The sequence below is a fragment of the Canis lupus genome, chromosome 9, assembly GCF_011100685.1.
Source record: "Canis lupus familiaris isolate Mischka breed German Shepherd chromosome 9, alternate assembly UU_Cfam_GSD_1.0, whole genome shotgun sequence".
In the NCBI taxonomy this organism is placed as follows: domain Eukaryota; kingdom Metazoa; phylum Chordata; class Mammalia; order Carnivora; family Canidae; genus Canis; species Canis lupus.
Window position 1 is genome coordinate 4,488,198 of NC_049230.1, and position 19,099 is coordinate 4,507,296.

A 19,099-nucleotide genomic window follows, 5' to 3' on the forward strand; every position below is an offset into this window, starting at 1 on the left:
GAGAGCCTGGCTCTGGGCATCAGAAGGCCAAAGAGGATGAAGCAGACACGGGGAGACCCCAGGAGGAGCACGCTACCCAAGATGTCCAAACAGCAGGGGATAAGCCATCACCGCCCTGCGGCCCCAGAACTCCCCTCGTCCAGGGCTCAGTGCCAGAATCGTGAAAGTGCTCCCTCTACGGAGCCAACAGCAGGCCGGTCCCTCTGCGTGGGCAGGCCCGCCACCGGACCCCAGCCCTCTGGGCTCTTCACACTCCTCCCTGCTCAAACCACTCCAGGCCCGGCCCCAAATCGCAGCCGCAGCATCTCCGCTTGGGATCCGGCCAGACTCTGGTCCCCAGAAGTGTCCCCACAGCTGCGGCTGACCCCCAGGTGGACCATGTGCACTGCAGAGCTCTCTGCCCGGGCGGGGAGAGGACCTCCTGGGGCCGCGGGGCACCAGGACCTCTCCAGCTCCTTGCAGCGCAGCCTCCCCCAGGCCGGGCCCACCAGAGGGCTCTGCCCAAGGCGGCCTGGAAGCCCCTGGAGGGGCGGGGGCTGGGGCCCAGCAGAGGCAGGCCCGCCCCCCACGATTCCGGCCCCAGAAGTGCTGCAGACTATTGTGTGCGCTTCCCTCCCGGCCGCTTTATTTACTCCCCAGGACGCAGGACGCAGAGCCACAGGCGGTCACGAGGACTCACGGAGGCGCGCACACGCGAACACACACACACACACACACTCACACACACTCGGCCGGGAAGCCCGGCGGCTCGGAGGAAGGAGCCCCCCCAAGTCCCCGCAGGCTCCTAAACCCCAAGGGGGGAGGGGCCGAGCGCGCTCCCTCCCGGCCCGCAGGCCCCCTCCGCCGCCGCCCGACTCCAGGGGGTGGCTGGGGCCCCGGGGCGACCCCGCTCGGCGGCCCCCGCCCCCGCCCCCACCCCCACCCCGGCCGGAACTCGGCTGCGTCCGGCCCCGAGACTGGGGCGCGCGCAGGGCCGCGGGGCCGAGGGCCAAGGGGCGGACAGCGCCGCAGCCACGGAGCCCGCGCCCGGCGCTTCCCCGGTGCCCCGCGAGCCCTCGGGGCCGTCGCCGCGCAGATGCGACCGAAGGGAGGACGCCGGGGGCAGCGCCGCCCCGAGCCCCGAAGCCCCCAACCGCGTCCTCCCGGCCCGAGGGCGCCCCCTCCGCGGCCCCGGGGCGCGCCCGGCACCCACCTTCGAAGTCGGAGATGATCCCGTCCAGCTGCGCGTTGACCGCGGGGTCGGACATGGTGGCCGCGGAGGGCGGCGGCGAGGAGGCCGGGCCCTGCGCCCCGCGCCCCGGACCCCGCGCCCCGGACCCCGCGCCCGGACCCCGCGCCCCGCCCCCGCCGAGCAGAGCTGGCCTCGGCCGCCGCGCCTCGGCCCGGGCTGCGCTGAATGAATGGGGGAGGCGGGCGGGCGCCGGCCTGGGCTCCGGGCTCCGGGCTCCGGCCCCCGCCCCGCCCCGCCCCGCCGCCCGGGGATCGGGTTCGCGCACCGCCCGGCCTCCCGCTCGCACTGGCTGCTCCGCCCGCCCGTCAAGGCCGGCCCGGGGCGGGGGCGGGGCGGGGCGGGGCGGGGGCCGGCGCGGGCGGCCGCGGGGACAGGCCGAGTCCTGGGCGCCCCGGGACGGCGACCGAAGGCCGGCCCCTCCCCCGGCGCCCCGCGGCGGCCAGATGTGGGCGGATGTGGGCCGGGCGGGGAGGGGCGGGGCGGCGCGGGGAGAGGCCTCCCCTTCCCTGCGGCGCGGGCTCCTCCCGCGGGAGGCCCGACTTACGCAGCCAAACAAAGTTCTTCGCCGCCGCCGCCGCCGCCGCCGCCGCCGCCTTCCCGCGCCCGCGCCCGCGCCCGCGCCCGCAAGGGTTAAGCGCCCGCCCGGCCCGGCGCGCTGGCGGCCGCGGGGACCCCGCCCGTGCACCCGGAGCCGCGGGGCGAGGGGCGCGCAGGACTCGCGGGGCCCCGGCTGGGGGGCGCCCCCTCCAGGGACTCCCCACCCCCACCGCCCACCCCAGCCCAGTGGCCGAGAAGGTGCCAACCTGGAGCGGGCGCGTGGGGGTCGGGAAGGAGCAGCCCGGGGCGTGCGCCCCCCCAGCTTCCACCATGACGGGGGCTGCTCCGTGGCCGCCCGCATGAACGCGGGTCCTCGCCCTGGAAAGGCGAAGATGCTGCCTAGCATCCGAAGGAAGGAGCTCCGGGGTGGGGAGGGGGCTCCTGTCTGCGCCCCACCTCAGGCCTGGTCCTGCCCTCCTGGACAGCAACTTCTACACTGGCCCTTCCATTCGCAAACACGGATTAAAGTGGGTCACCTACAAGGGAGGCAGGCTGGGGACCAACAGGACCAGTTGGGACTTGAGAAGCAAAAGGATGGAGCCCCCCACCCCCTACCCTAGGAAGGGCCCTCCAGGGCTGGCACCTACAGCCGAGAGGGCCTCCCTCCCTCTCCTGGCTAGGCAGGTAGGCTCTCCGGCCTACTCTCTGCCCCCTCATTACCCGACACCCAGAACCTCTGCCCCAAGCCCGCCGGTGTGAGAATCTCCGGCACGAAATATACCCTCCCTGCTGGCGGCAGGTCCTCTCAGGAGTGGCCTGTGAGCCCCCGAGAGCTGGTCCCGGGTCTCAGGTCAGTCCCCACCACTTCCAGCCCAGCCCCCACAACCGGTCTGGAAAGATCCCAGATGTGCTGCGGACGGATGCCGAGGCCCGACTGCCATCCCACTCATTCCCCACCTCTTTCTGGGAATGCACTGGGCTTGGTGGGCTCTATCAAGGAGACGAGATCGCGTCCTCTTTCTTTTTAAGAGAAGTGGTCACTCCCTCCCTCATGCTTTGGATATTTTGAACTATTTTCAACCGAGTGAGTTTGTGGACATGGAACTGCAAAACCACAGACATTTCAGATGCGCACACACCCTCATCTGCCCGGGAGCCCGGGGTTTCAAAAACGGAGTCACCACTGGCATGAATAGTGCCCCACTGGCTTTCACAGCAGCCCTGGCATTCGGTGTTTGAAAGCCAGCACCTGGGCCTCCGGCCTGACACCCCAACCCTCTGGGCCACCTGTCCACCCAGCATTTGGGAGGTTGGTGGTCCACCACCCCTAAAAAGCAGCCTAACTGCACAGGCCCCTGGGAGGATGCTGGGCCACAGCATTATTGTCCCATGTTTTTATAAAAAGCACCTGGGGAGTGTAGACACACCCATGTGATTGTTCTCCCAGGGTGCTGGCATGGAGCTCCAGCAGATTAGCATAGGCTCAGCTTATTGTGCACTATTCACGTCCATTCATGGTGGAGCTGGACAGACCTATGCTTATCTCCTCGGGAAGCCCAGCCAGGGTGCACGCCTCCCCCAAATGCCCCACTGTGGGAACCCAAAAGACAATGGCAGGAGGGGACCGGCCTCTCCGGCCAGAAAGCACCCCATGTTGGCATGACTGCGCTCCAGAGTCCATCCCGTTCCACACCCCTCGCCTTCGGTTTAACCACTGGGGCCACCACTGCCAGGCCTCGACACCTCCAGGTAAGGAGATTCCCCATATTCCCTCCGGAAACCCAACCCTGTGCTTGGCCACACTCCCAGCCAGGAAGTTCACCCTTGTATCTAACCAACTGCTCTAATTGTACATCATTTATTTCCTCTTTTTTTTTTTTTTTTCTGTCCTCAGAGGAGATGGGAAACAGCTGGGCACCACCCTCCACATAATCACCTTCTCCAAACTCGAAGACAATCCGGCAGCTTCTCGGGCATCTCTTTCTCAGCTGGCATCATCCACCTGGCCCTGTCTAGTTCCCGCCTTTGATCACTTCTGATGGCTGCACAGCTCCAGGACTTGAGGAGGCCCTGATCCTCATGGGGATGTGAGGGGTCCCTAACCCCCTTCTCAGGGCAGAACAGTCAGGATCGGGGCAGGGACGGGCAATCCTGGCGGGGGCGCTGGGCAGATAAAGTCAGCAGCAGCAGCAGAGAGGAAAGCAAGCTGAAACTTGGCAAGAAAAATAGAACTCGAAGGCATCCGCATTCTGCAACAGTGCACTCTTCCAACGCCATGGAGAAGGCCGGACTGTAGGCCTGGCCCAAGGGGAAAGTATGATTATAGGGGACACCGGTGGGCCACCCACCTCCCCGGGTCCCCCATGAGACCTGTGGTGGGTGCTCCAAAAACACACGTCCACCCGAACCTCAGAATGGGACCCGATTTGGCACGAGGATCTCTGCAGGTGTAATGAAGGTGAGGGTCTCGAGAAAAGATCACCCTGGATGGCCGCTAAATCCAATGACAAGTGTCCCTCTAAGAGCCCAAGAAGGAGGAGACAGAGTGAAGCCCTGTGAAGGCAGAGATTGGAGAGATGTGGCCACGAGCCAGGGGCACTTGGGACCAAAGAGGCTGGAAATGGTGAAGAATGATCCTTCCCCCGAGCCTTCAGAGGGAGAGGGAGCAAGGCCCTCCTGATACCTTGTTTGGGGCTTTTGGCCTCTAGAACCGTGAGAGATGACATTGCTGCTGCGTCAAGCCCCCCGCGTGTGTCCTTTGAAACAGTGGCTTCTGGACGCTCTACAGACTTTCACCCCAAAGAGGTCCGTGAGCCGCAAAACTGGCTGGAGATAAGGGACGCTGTCCAGCAGGTGGCCGTCCTGAAGGGATTGGGGGGGTCTGAGGACACTCGGGCAACCAGTGGCACGTTTTAATAAGAATGGCTGAGGGCCAGGGGTGGGTAAGAAGGGTGTAATGTGAAGTCCAGTTCTAAGCTTTTCTGGAAATGGGAAGGAGAGAATGGCGTGGAGAGAAACCCCACGGGTCAGGCCCCGGTGGAACGAGCCTTGGGAAAGAGGGAAGGAGGAAGTCGATGGGCGGAAACAGCCGTTTGGCTCAACCTCGGTATCCATGACCTGGGGTTCCCTGTGGGGATTGGGGAGTAGAGGGAGGTCGGTGGCTCGCTGCCCAGCCACCCTGGGCCTTTGGACAGGACACCCTGTTAAGCGGACCATCTGTTTCCTCAAAGTCCAGGGCAGGCGCCCATGGTCTCGGCCTTGCCCAGGCCTGGCACACAGTAGGGCTTCCCTGAGCTCCATCACCCCCCTCCCCACATGCTCCCCAAGTCCATCATCTTTGTAAATGGTCCCACCATCCACCTGGTGACTCAGGCCAGGTGTCTAGGCCTGTTTCCCTCAGCCCCACATCCAGGCCATCACTGAGTTTCCACTTCCCAAATATCTGTGGGTCATCGGGCTGCTTCGGACCTCAAGTGCCCCCAGTGCAGGTCCACGCCCCCCCTTCCAGTGGTATATGCTACCTCACGTTTAACAACGAGTCTGGGGGGTAAAAAAAGTAAATTAAAAATTTTTTAAATTAAAAAAAATCCCACCTGATAATTACGTAGCACTTGCCTATTTCTGTGGTGTAAATACTCCCACCCTGGCCAATTCTGAGCTGCCAGCGTGACACCATCCAAGGCACAGCTGAGAAGCTCTGGCAAGTAACCGTCACGGTGCAGCAGGTCTACGACGCATCTTTTTTTTTTTTTTTTTTTATCGCACTAACCTCTACGTAACAGCGTCCGCACTGTCCTGCGCCCGTCCATATGCCCATTCCCAGGACGGCGGGCATCCGCCCAAACTGAAACCCCTCTTTCCATCGAGCCGGAATCCCTGTGTCCCCCTCGGCTCCCCCGGGCCCACGGCAACCACCCCTCCACCTTCTGTCTCTGTGAATTTGGCTGCTCCGGGGAACGTCGTACAAGTGACGCCGTACAGTGTTTCCCTTGTGTGTCTGGCGTAGTTCACTTAGCATGACGTCCTCGGGGTTCATCCACGTGGCCGAGTGCGTCAGGATTTCCTTCCTTCTCACGGCTGATACCCCGTTGCCCGGACACAACACATTTTGTTTATCCATCCATTCGCCCCTCGACGGACACTTGGGCTGCTCCCACTTTTTTGGCTGTTGTGAATAACGCTGTTGTGAATAGCCTGGGTGCGCGCGTCTCTCTGAGCCCCGCTTTAAGGCTTTTGGGGCATTCACCCAGAAGGGAAACTGCTGGATCCCATGGTAATGCCATGTCACTTAATTTCAAGCCATGACTTCAACATAACTTATTTTTTTAATTTTATATATCCCATAAAATATTAACTATATTTTTCACAGAATACACGAATAAATCGCTGACAGAGGTTGCGCCGAACCACCGGCTCGCAAAACACCTCAAAATTTGACAATGTGGCCGTGGTCCCACTGGGACCCTCTCCCTCCCGCAGAGCCTCCTAAGTGATGCGTTTGCTGCTTCTACTCCTGCTTCCCTCCATCCAGATCTCAGTGAGGCTGTGGGATCAGAGTCCCCGCCCACGGCCTGGTGCCCGCTGAGACTCTCTAAGCGCACACTCCGTACCGTGGTCGCCGAGGCCCCGCGGCCCTGGCCCCTGTCCAGCTGGCCTACGCACTGGCCGCCTTCTTCACACCGCCTCTGCCTCAGGACATTTGCATCAGCTGTTCCGTCTGCCTGGGCGGCATCCCCATGGTGTCCCCCCGCCCCGCCCACCCACAACCCGCCCCACCGACTCCCTGTCTCCCTGTCTGTCGTTTCCATCTTAAACATCAGAGCGACCATCGCAGGGTCCTCCGGTGGCTTCCTCGCCTCCTGATTCCCCAAGAACCTGTCAAGCCCCTGTGGAAAGACGATGTTCAGTCTCCCCTGCAGGGTGACTCCTGATGGGGAATCAGCCCACGGTGGGCAGCAGAGGGGGGACATTCAGAGCTCACGCGGACTCCCTGCCAGCCACCGTGCGGACCTGCCCCAGCCCCGGCATTCGGGATGACAGGTAGGGCACCGTCTACACCCGGACCCCGGCTCCAGGACCCCCACGTCTCCCTTTACATGGCCCTCAGACCACCGCGTCTCCCAGGTTGCCGGATTTTGAGTCTCCCCCGTGACGCCCGTCTGTGGGTACAGCTGACATTTCACCAGCGTGTAGGCTACACAACACCCTCACACCATCTGCCCGGCTGCTTAAATGCAACCATAAGGTTTCACTTCAAAGGGGAATGCCGGTTTCTTAGGCGCGTGATTAATCTGTTCCCCAGGCTCCCCAGCTCATGCCCCAGCTCTCGCCCCAGCTCTCGCCCCAGCCCGCTTTGTTCAGAGAATTTACAGCAAACCCTGACCACAGCAGCCCGGGCCTTATCTCGGAGGCAAGGGAGCTTTTGAAACAAAGTGCGACTCTTCTAAATGCAGGCTTTCGAGTCCCAGAAGGAAGCTGCAGGCCGGCAGGACCCAGGCCAGCTCTCTGCTCTGGGGCCGCTGCCCTGCCCAGGCCCCCCCATCCCCGGCCGGGTGACAGATGCTCGGGACCCCGGCAGCTCCGGGGGTGCGGGGGGGGGTGCCTGCAGCCCTGCCGGGCCCTCCCATTTTCAGTTTCACTTGCAACTTTTGACTGCGGGGATGTGAAAGCCAGGGGGACCACGGGAGCCACCGCAGGGCAGCGGCTGCTGACACAGAGGGACAGGAGCCCCGGTGCTCCAAGACTATCACACTGCGAGATGGTTCCTTGCCAGCTGGACTCTGTCTGTGGCTCCAGCGCATCTTTTGTTTATTGGCACGTCCAACGGGCTCTGGGTTGGCAAATGCGGGTGTCTGGGCCCCCCCGCCCACCATGGGCTGGGTGAGCTATGGCCCAGATAGGATGGAAGAGGAGGAAGATGTGACTCATCCTTTATTCTGCTCTGTTCCCTCTACACACGGTCCATTCCTACTCCAGCCCCCAAGAAGGGGCTTTGGGAGGGACTAGAGTCCCCCACCCGCCAGGAGCCCATCTGAGAGGCTACAGGTACAGGGATGGGCTGGGGGGCACGCAGTATCCCCTGCACCCCAGCTGATGGGGAAGAAAACAAAACCACTCTTGCCCTTCCAGGAGCTCCAGAGTCACACAAGGGGTCTCAAAGGAGTGGCCGGCCTGGCACCCACCCGGCCCCAAAGCAGCAAGTGGCTGTGCCACCTGCAGACGCCTCAGCCCTGGGGCTGCCAGGACACCTGGCCAGGCCACACAGGCCAGAGGACAGGCTGTGCCCACGGTGTCCCGACCTCCTCGCCGCGTCTCCCCAGCAGACACCCGGCTCCGAGAGCTCAGAGGCTGGAGGCAGCTCGCCACCGCTGCAGCGTGGGGACGAGGGCTGAGTCACCGGCCTCCCCCCAGCTCCACGTCAGCAGGCACAACAGGATCTGAGCAGGATCCAAGCAGAGAAGAAAGGGCAACAGGCCCTCTGTGGCCAAACTTATTTTTAAAGTCGCCGCAGTGACCGAGGGGACGTTGTCCTCAGGGAGCTGTCTGTCCGCCTGCCCCCTTGGACTCGGGCCACGTGTCCGACAGCCAGCAGGCAGGTGGGAAGAGAGGGGGCCGCGGCTCGGGGTGGCAGCCGTCCACGCAGGGAGGGCAGGGAAGGGGGAGCCTCCCCACCACCCCACGCCGCACACTCTCACAAGGGTCCTCAGAATTCAGGGCACGCACAGCCCTTGCCTGGAGTCTGGGGCCCCTGCTGCTCCATTCTGGGGTGGGGACTGAGACACTGGCCCCCCGGGAGTGCTACAGGAGCGGACCCTCAGGGGACACCAGCTCCCATGTGGCCATCCGTCCGTGGCCAAGGTGGAAACCTGACTGTGGAAGCTTGCAAGGGAAAGACCAGGGTTGGCTCTGGGGCCTGGAAAGGAACTGGTTTTCCATCAGGTGGCGGCTGTGGGGAAGCGTCCCCAGAAGCCAGTCCGTGAGCCCGGGGCTGCAGAGCTGGCGCCCATCCCTAGAAGCAGGAGACGGAGGAGGGGCACATGTCTAGGCACACCCAGGCTCTGCCCCACCCCCCACCCCCATCAGCCAGTGACCTCGGGGCCCCTGGGTGCTCCAGAAGTCCACCCAGAGGGCAGGCCCAGGGTCGGGCTGTGGGGGCAGAGCGAAGGCGAAGGCTGGGTGCATCATCAGCCCAGGCCTCTCTGGGCTCAGCCGGAAGAAGCCACACATATTTTGAGACGGAATCTTGAGCCAGGGGATGCCTGGGTGGCTCAGTGGTGAGTGCCCCCTTCCACCCAAGGAGTGATCCTAGGGTCCTGGGATCAAATCCCGCATCAGGCTTCTTGCTTCTCCCTCTGCTTGTGTCTGCCTCTCTCTGCATTTCTCATGAATAAATAAATAAAATCATAAAAAAAAAAAAAAAGGATCTTGAGCAGGCAGGTCCTCAGCCCCCAGCCCCTCCTCTTCTTCCTCCTCCTCCTCACTTCCCCCGAGCATCTTAGACCACACGTCGCCCTCTGTACACCTCCACGGAAGGATGGAGAAGAAAGAAGAGGGGCCGGCCCCCTCACTCAGCGGACGCTGCTGAGCACCGCGTCTGGGGACAAGGGGCCCGACGTCAGTAACCAAAGTGCGTGTGGGGCTCCCCGGGGGCTGGACTCTGCTTGCCGCTCCCGCCCACCACGAGCTGACACGAGGTTTCATACCACCAGATGCGCCCCTTGGCCCGCCAGGACCCCCAGGGGAGGGTGGCCCTGGTGCCACACTGTACCTGCGTGGTCACCTCTCGGTCTTGGCCCGGAGCCTTGGGAACAGAGTGCCCTGCGTGGGAGGGAGGCTGGCCGGGTCCCCTCGAGACAATCTGGTACCACTTTCCTGGATAATGCAACCTCCCCACCGCCAGGGCCACCGGGGCCAGCCGGCAGCGGAGCAACCTCAATGAACCATTTGTCCCTCGTGTGAAGTGACCTCAGGGACGAGGACGTAATGGGTTTGCTATTATCGCCCCCCCCCAACGCCCCCCTGGTGCTCTGCTCCCCCCGCCCCCAGCGTGAGTCACTCCCTGGGATGACAAGACTGGGCTGAGGGCCCCTCCCAGGGGGGTGACGGACCAGGCCCAAGGGCAAAAGCTGCCCAGTGCAGAGGCTTCCCTAGACTGTCTATATCGGGGCCCCTGGCACAAACGGGAGTCCCCCCTGTGTCTCTTTGGTTCCCTGGGTGCCTGCCCATCTGGGGATGGACAGTGTTCCGGGAGACTCCTGCAGATGGGGAGCGGAGGGGGCAAACCGGCCAGAGAGAACCAGCACGAGACAGCCCCAAGGCCTCTGCGGGCCACCCGGGCACCCCTGCGACGGCAGCAGGTTGGAGACAGGTTCGGGGTGTCTTCCGTTACCGCTGAACGCTCAGCCCTCTCACACGCTTGGCCACAGCTCTAGGGAGGAAACGTGCAGGCCGCAAGCTGATGTCCCTGCCCAGGGTGCCCTCTACTCCCAGCCTCACTCGGAGCTGCTGGTGGGACACCCCTCCTGGAATGCACCTGCGACCCGTCACCTGCTCCCTATAGCGAGCGAGAGCCCAGCAGAGCCCACGCGGCTGTGCCGGGAGCTCCGACTCCGCCAGCCACTCCTGCCTCCTCTCGCTGTGCTCCTCCACGGCCTCTGCTCCCACCCAGCTGCTCCTGGTTCCCGACACCCAGCGTCACACCTCTGTACCTGTCCCCTGCTGTTCCCTCTGCCTGTAGGCCCTCCCACCCTCCTTGGCTGGCTCATTCATTTTTTTAATTTTTTTTTTTTAAAGTAGGCTCCATGCCCTGCTTAAACTCATGACCCCGAGACCAGGACCTGAGCAGACATCAAGAGTCGGACGCTTCACCGCCTAAGCCACTCAGGCATCCCTTGGCCAGCTCATTCTCAACACCTTTGTGTTCTCAGCTCAGATGCCACTTCTAAGAAGCCTCCCTGGAACCCCCTGGGTGGAGGGACTCTCTCCCGGGCCCTCCCGTGGGTTTTCCCAACCACCGGGGCAGCCCCTGACCTGAACCATTCACTCGCAGGAGGGGGAATCCAGGCAGTGGGCATCGGGAGGCGGGGTTTGTGGAGCAGAGAACCAGCCTGGGGGAGTGACAGTCCTTTCCTGCCACAGGGAAGACACAGCCGGCGGAAGAAGGAAGCAATGGGCATCCCCTGCCTGTGCCCCCGCCGTCCTGCCGGCCAGATGGGCTACCTTGTCTTGACAGCTGTTCTCCAGCAGAGAGAAATCTCTCCCCTCAGGGGTGGGGGCGGGGATATTCCAGAGGCGGCCACGTCTACACGGGTCCCAGAGACTGGAGTCTGGATCCTGGGGCTTGTTCCATCCACATGGCCACAGGCCCAGCCCAAGCCCGCCGCTCCTGCCCAAGCACGAGCACACATCTGGAGCTGCTGGGCCCCGAGGGCAGGGCGGGGCAGGGGAATCCGAAGCGGCAGCACCCTCGGCAGAGAGCAGACCCTCACACAAACCCCCGGGGCCTTTGGTACCAGGGGCATCGTCTCCAAGGAGGTAAACGTGGACATTCCAGGCCCGCGAATCACCAGGAGTCAGCACATCTCGACAGGCCCCTGGCCCACCCCGAGGTTGGAGAGAAGGCAACTGGCGGAGCCCACGTGGCGCATGCGGTCCTCTGGGCCAGCAGGGTGTGCAAGCCCAGGGCCTGAGAGGTTCCCGCTCGATTGCAAGTGATCTAGATCACCCCCATCCAGAAGGAGGCCAGCGTTGTCCCGTTGGGGACCTGTGACCTCAGATGAACACGCAGAGCGCCCATCCCATCCGGCCAAGCTGCCATTGTCCGTGGCCCCCAGCACAGCACCACGGCTGTGGAGCCTGCGTCCTCCCGCATCTCCCCACTCGGTTCTGAGCAGGAGGGCCTGTCGTGCGGAGCGGTGACCCCCGAGGCAAAGCAAGATCGTCGAAAGGAGGGAAGTACTGCACAATAGGAACCCCCTATTAAAACAGAGACCAGGACCAAACCCTTCAGGAAGACCTTGGTGAAGGAAGGATGAAAGACAGGGCTGATGCAGGGCGTGCTGGGAGACGTTGAATGACCTGCCCCAGCATCGGCGGCGGGGAAACGCCTGATTTATAACATTTGCCCATTGCCGTGACAGACGTGGCCCCAGCCATGGCCGAGGTCAAGCAACCGACACGACGTAACTAGACGCAGAGTGGGCAAGGGGCACGCGCACCGCCAGCTGACACGATCGGACAGCCGCAGTGGGCTCATTTTGGGGGCAAGTGAGTTGGCCCACGGTGCCCCCTCGCCTCCCCAAACAGCTAGGGCCAATGGGGGGCCCTCCTGCCCCTTCCCCCAGTTAGAGTGCAGATGTGATGGCAGGAACCACAGCAGCCGTCTTCTCTCACAAGACAGACGCTGCATGGGGAGGATGCCAGAGCAGCAACGGAGCACACTGTGTGTCCCCCCGCGCTGCGCCATCACGATTGCTTATACGTGGACAGGGAAGCAGAAGGGAAATTAATCTCTCTGTTGCATAAGCCTCTGCTGTTTCAGCCTTTGTTACGCAGCCAGCCAGCTCCCTGACTGGTAGCGTGTGTGCCCCTCATCCTGCCAGTCTGGGGCAAGGCAGTCGGTCTAAGCTTTATGCACTACGCCTCTGGCAGAGTCTGATACAATAAACATAGTCGCAGCAGAATGAACAGTGCAGTTCACCCAAGGTGTGTCCCGTTTGCTTGTTTGGGTATCGGGAATCGGAAAACAAAGGTCTGAGCTTAACAGAGGACAAATGCTCGCATAAGGCAGAGGGGACGCCTAAACAATACATGCCCAGAGTAGGCCCGGAGTGCTCTGGAAAGTTCTGCGTCGAGATGGACCTTGAGAGGTCACCAACGCGAACAGCTTGTGCTGCACAGAACAGATGTGGCCATGTCAGAGACAAAGCATGTGCCTCAGAACATCTGTAGGAGCTGAGGCCCGGGCTCCAGGTGCGACTGCTGCGTGCAGACCCGGGCTGGCCATTCACCCGGCAGCAGGATCGCGGGCGCGTTACTTCACCCCTCTGAGCTGTCCCCGATTCCCCCATGTACGAGGGACAGCAATCCCCTAGAGTGAAGGGATCGGTGGCAGTGAGTGTCTGGCATAAAAATAGGAACTTGGGGAACACCCGGGTGGCTCAGTGGTTGAGCGTCTGCTTTGGGATCAGGTCATGATTCCGGGGTCCTGGGATCAAGTCCTGCACTGGGCTCCCCATAGGGAGCCTGCTTCTCCCTCTGCCTGTGTCTCTGCCTCTCTATATCTCTGTGTCTCTCATGAATAAATAAATAAAATCTTAAAGAAATGCACCAGCAGTAACACCAAGGGGGACCTACGGAGGGATGGAAGGAGGGACAGGTGGACAGAGGGGCATAACTGGGTGCCGATGGTGGAATCTGAGGGATGGGCATGCGGGTGTGCACCGTAGAATGCTTCCAACGCTGCTGCATGTCTGGCCATTTTCACAATCCACGGAGGGAGGAGAGAGGTACGGGGAGCCACACCAGCGGTCGGGGCAGGCCAGACCCCCACGCGTCGGAATGCAGCCCTGCAAGTGCAGATGCGCCTTCTCCCTCCCCCTGAAGACTGTCAGATGGAGGCTTACTGAGCGCATGCCTTAAAGGTTCAAGGCCCTGGCTTCTCAGTCCTGACTATGCCCTCCCCACTTGCACCTGGAAGGTTCTGCAGGGGAGCGTGGGCCGGCCCCGATGCCAGCGCTCCCTCCCGCGCACAGTGCCTGGCGAGTGACAGATGCCAAGCGCACGTCAGCCCCTGCCCCATGCCTTGTCTGCCTGCCCAGGGAGCACCCCCACCCAGCAGCCCTGTCCAGCCACCCAGCGGACACTTCTGGACGTGGGGCCAATGACTTCTTCACTATGCTCTGCTCACCCCGCAAACATCCGAAGTCATAAATAAAGCACTAGCGAGCGTCTCGATAGCTTCCCCTCCAGTGGCGCCTGCCCTCTCCCCGCAGGGCTCTGTCCTGCCAGACGGCCCTCGGTCCAAGAGCCCCCTTCCGGGCCTGTGTCCCGAGGCTGCCCCCTAGCCCCCAGCAGGCCCCAGGCGGACTGAGAAGCAGGCTGAGGGCTGCGGCCAGTCGGAACCCCCTGGCTGGGGCAGCCCACTTAGAGCCCCCACTTAGAGACCCAGAGAGAAGGTAGGACTGACGGGGCCACTGGGGCCAGGGAACTGTAGTGCTAGTGCTAGTGCATGGGGGAGGCGGTAAGGGGGAGGGGGAACAGATGGAGGAAAGCAGGAGGAGGAGCCCCACTTCCTTCCCGAGGGCGAGGGCGGGCGTTGCCTGCAGCCCACTGCATTTATTACATTTAAGATTACTATTACATTGTTTCCTGCGCTATCACCTCCTTGAATCCTTGAGAAGCCACAGGGAGGCAAGCCTCTCCATCCCCGAATTTCCCCATGGGGGGCACAGGTGCAAGAAAGGCAAGAGCCTGCCAAGGCCCCAGGGATCCATCCGTGGAGTTGCCGGGACAACCTCACGTCCATCTGTGTAGCCCGACGCAGAATCATGGGCAGCAGGGGCTGTGGCTTTGAGTCCTCGCAGAAGGCTCCAGAGGCCCAGGAGACTGGGCTGGAGGCCAGGCCAGGTGCACGGGACGTGGGCTGTGCGGGCGAAGCTGAGGGGCACGCGGTGTGCATTGAGGGGACGGGACGGGGCCGGGATGCTGCACCCGTCTGCTGAGTGAACCTTCGCAGGAGTCTAAGCCCCAGGTCCCTGGTTGGCCTGGCGTCCTCTCTGGAATGCCTTCACCCACAAGGCGTCCTCTCTGGAACGCCTTCACCCACCCTGCACCACTCAGAGATCCGGATGTTGGTTTTCTCCTAAGGATGGATACTCAGAACCCTGGCACGGAGGAGGAGTCCGTGTGGGCCCCACGGGAGCCCTTCACCGCGCAAGGGCCTTCCGATGTCGCAGCCACTGTGCGTGAGATTGGAGGCGGGTGTCTCTGCCACCCCCCCGTGATGCCCCAATGGGAAGGGGCGTAGGATGCACGCATGACCCACAATCCACGCTCAGGCTCCTGTGCACAGCCCCGTGACATGAATGAACAACCACAACAGCCAGGACACAAGGCAAGACCCCCCGGTGGCCAACGTTCCAGAGCAGACTCTTGGCAGCCACCCAGGGGGCTGGTGCGGGAGGGCGGGGGACGAGGGACGGGGGACGGGGCGGGGGGGAGGATGCGTTTGCACCAAGCCCTACTTGTGCACACACATGTGGCTGACAATCACCCACACAGCCGTGCCAGGAATCTGGCGCACGGCCTGCCAGCCACAGGGCGCTGGTAATCCCCAGCTGCTCTCCTGACGCCACTCAAGAGACGCTGTCCTGTCCCAGGCAGGACGGAGGGGGTCACTGTTTTCAAGGTCACATACCCCAAGGGGAGACGCTGGGCCAGGGAACGGAGACAGGCGTTTGGGCCCAAGCCATCAGCCCTCGGTCCTGCCGGCCAACGGGGGAGCACCCACCCATTCATTCAGCGTTTTATTGAGCAACTACAATGAGCCGAGCGGCCAAGTGCCACAGACCATGGAATAATCAGCTCGTGGAAAACCATCCTGATCCTCTTCTGGGCCTGAGGCAATATGAAGAATGTGGACTTGGGGGTCGCACGGCCCTCAGAAGTCCTGCCTCTGCTAAGTTATTGGCTGGTGGAGACGGAACAGGTTTCTCGACATCTCTGGGCCTCAGTCTCCCCGTGAAATAGCGGGTCTTGGCGCAATGAGGAGCCGGTGTCTGCAGGCGGCGCCGGCCTGGGCTGGTGTGTGGCCAGCACACAGGACACGAGGGCAGCTCCTCGCTGGCCCCGTGTGACCAGCAGGCACCACGCTGGGAACGCTCAAGCGCTTCTTTATCCGTGCCCGTCCTCGGGGGCAGGGAGGTGGCAGCAGGAGGTGGCACGGCCCCGCAGCTGCTTCTCCCAAAGCTTCCCGGAGGCTCAAGTGTCACTTCCTTCCCTGACAGCTGCTGGGTGCCCAGGTCCGCCGGCAGCAGAGCGGTGGTGGGAGGGGCTGGCGGGGCACCCACCGTCCGGGCCGGGCAGGGGCTCTGGGGGAAATCCAGGTCCCGGGAGACGGGCCTGGCCACAGGCTGAGGCTACGGGAATGCCCCTCGGTGTCCGCAGCGAGATGCTGACCCCAACCAGGGCCCCGGCCGCTCAGAGACCCACTTCACGTCCGGGGACAACAGCCGCCGTCGAGCACACGTGTGAGAGTGAATCCGAATGGCTGTGTGCATGTGTGCGTGTGCGCTGGGAGACGTGGGGGGCAGGTCTGGGGCAAGTCCCTGTACCCCATATGCCTCACTCTCTTCATCTATAAAATGGGGGATAAACATTGTCTACTTCAAAAAGTTACGGTGGATCGAAAACGAGTTACCCTTTGTAAAGCGCTTAGAACAGTGCCCGGCACAGAGCAAGTGTGACAGGTTTGCTAAGCAAGTAAAAAAAACACATCAGACCCGTGTTATTAGGTGCTTAAAGCAGAGCTTGGCAGGTGGCAGGCATCAATAGTTGGCGTTCTCGAAGCTGCCTGAGACCCAGGAGAGCAGATCGGGGCGGCGGGGGGGCGGCGGCCCTGTGCCAGGCAGCCTCGGCGGGGGCAGGTGCCCACACGTGCCACACACAGCCAGGTGTTCATCCACGCGTGTCACTGCCTGCACACGTTTCCCCAGACCCGTCTGACGCTTGATTACGATGTCGGGGCCTGGGCAGGTGGGCCACGGGGCTGAGGCTTCCCTAGGAACCAGAGGCAAAGGGCCCAGGAGACAGCGCTGCAGGATCAAGCCCAGCCTGACCCCCAGTCGAAAAGACAAAGCAGAATGCGTAGGGCCTGAGCAGAAGGCCCCCCACCCCCATCCCTCTTAGGCATGTTCCCCACATCGTTACACTTTGAGATTTAAGTTCTCTTAAAATAACAGACACCCGGTCCCGGCAGGCACCTCAGAGGTCCCTTCTACAGCTCTCCTGAACAATCTCCATACAGTCCGCGTTTGAATACTTGCAGGCATGGGGAACTCACTACTCTGTGAACCAGCCTATTCCATTGTCAGAAAATCCAACCTGTGGGCAAAATGCCTTTTTTTTGTTTTTAAGATTGTATTTATTCATGAGAGACACAGAGAGAGAGAGAGGCAGAGACACAGGTAGAGGAAGAAGCAGGCTCCATGCAGGGCCTGACGTGGGACTCCAGGATCACGACCTGAGCCAAAGGCAGACGCTCAACCACTGAGCCCCCCAGGTGCCCCCAAAATGCCTCTTTATGTAATGAGTCAAGCTGCACTTCCTGGGACCTGGCACTGGCTGTGCATTTTGGAGCAACTCAAACGAAGTCCCTTTCTCCTTCCATGTGACGACCATCCAGCTATTCAGACACAGGTCCCCTCCCAACCCCTGCCCTGATTCTCTCCGAGCGCCCCCTCCCCATGGCATCTGAGTCCCCCTGACCCAAGGCCCTCTCTTGTCCACCCACATCCTCCTTCACACCTGAGTCTTGGAGAGGCCCCTCGGCAGATGGATTCTGCTGCAGGTCGAGCTGTGTCCCCCACAAAGGCATGTTGAAGCCCTAACACCCAGACCTGTGCACACGACCTTATTTGTAAATTGGGACTTTGCAGATGTGATGGAGTTAAGATGAGAGCATCCGGGTGAGGGCGGGCCCCAAACCCAGTGACTTGTGTCTCTGTAAGAGAAGGGAATGCGTGTGAACACAGAGACTCCCAGAGGCAGCCCCGTAGTGAGGTTTCTAGAAGCTGCGGAAGGCCAGCAGCCACTGGACACGAGGTAGAAGCACGGAGACGACTCCCCCTGGATCCTCAGAGGGAACCAGCCCTGACCGTGGACTCCTGGCCCTGGAACCATGAGAGAACCGGGGTCTGCCCTCACCTGTTATGACAGGACACCCGTCCAGGGACTGAGCGAGGGTGGCCCCGTGGCCACGTCCCCCCTCCTGCAGCCTGAGTCTGCATCCGCTATTTTATGTCATCGGTGGGGCCCGGCGGCGGCCCACCCCGGCTTCGGTCAGCAAGCACCCACAGGCCTTCCCACCGTGCCCCCGGAGCACCTGCCCAGGGCCCCTTCTCGCTCCCACCGCCACCTCGTTGGATGCAGGGGTCTGGGGGGTCGGCCTGGACCTGGTGTTTTCCTAGGCTGCCCACCTGCCCTGAGCTGACGTGGGGAGCCACTGGGCGGGGTTCTGGCTGAGGGTCCTTCCCGGGGCGATCCCAGGATCCTGGCCCAGAACTGCAGGAGCCCCAGCCTGGAGCGGGCCCACTCCCGGCCTGCGAGTCTCCTTGGGCTCAGATGGGAATCCCGAGCCCCACCGCCTCTGCCCCCCGAGCTTGGGACATGAACCTCCCAAACCGGCCCCCAACTGCACGGGATACTGGTGAGAAGTGCTCTTCTGCACATAAACCGTCCCTGCCCCACCCCCGCTTTCTGTTCCCTTGAATGCACAGCAACAAAAAGCACAGTTTTGTGCCAAAGGTGGGGCCTGAAGTTTCCCAGAGTCCGGTTTCCTGCCAGGCCTAGGTACAATCTGCAGGAGTGCTCGCCCCTGACTGTGTGCGTATGTGTGTGCGTGTGTGTGTGTGTGTGTGTGCGCCCACTCACGCCTGCATGCCCGTGTGCACACGTCCCACCACGCGCAACACCGGGCAGGGGGGAGAGGTTCGCAGAAGTTCTTCGTGGTGGTCAGGAGGATGGTAAAATGTGAAAGGAGAGCTGTGCACACATGCACGCACGCACACACGCACACACACGTGCACACGCACACGCCCTGCAGGGGAAGTCCTGTTCCTTCCTTTCCTTTCACCTCGAAGGATCCCGGGCCTCATGACACAAGAGTGAACTTCAGAAATGAGACTGAAGCCCCATCCTGGGCGTTGCGGAAATCTCCACCGGGCCTTCTAGGTGTGCAGGGAGCCTCTCCCATATCTGTCACATCTCCTGCCCCCTCCCCCCCCCCCGTTTCCTCCAGGGGCTCCTGCTCTGACCCCCACCTTTGCACTTGGGTGTGAATCATTTCCTCTGCACGCACACAGACACACACACGGCGCAGGAGGAGAGACAGGGAGAGGCTCCCTCGGGCACCGCAGAGGAAGGGGCTTCTCTTCCTGGGCAGCCTGGGGCCCGCCCTTCCCTGGGTGTCTCCGGCACCAGCTCTAACCCCTCGGCCCCCAGCCCCCCAACACTTCCCCTGGACCAGCGCCAACCTGCCCACGCCCTCTCTGCCACCCCGTAAGCTGCTCCTACAGACCAGCCCCACCAACACCCTCTGGGAAGAACGTTTTG

At 62.3% G+C, this 19,099-nt stretch overlaps 1 protein-coding gene across 5 annotated transcripts in view; it reads right to left on the minus strand.

Moving 5' to 3' along the window:
* The window catches only part of SEPTIN9 (septin 9), a 145,821-nt gene that overhangs the window by 87,772 nt on the left and 38,950 nt on the right, over nucleotides 1–19,099 (minus strand). The window contains exon 1 of one of the 5 annotated variants that reach the window (XM_038546490.1): nucleotides 1,193–1,312. The exons of the other annotated variants lie outside the window; for them this stretch is intronic. Coding sequence (XP_038402418.1) covers nucleotides 1,193–1,247 — 55 coding nt within the window. The 5' untranslated portion in view covers nucleotides 1,248–1,312. Of the gene's footprint in view, nucleotides 1–1,192; nucleotides 1,313–19,099 lie in introns of those variants that run through there. 5 annotated transcript variants of the gene reach the window in all.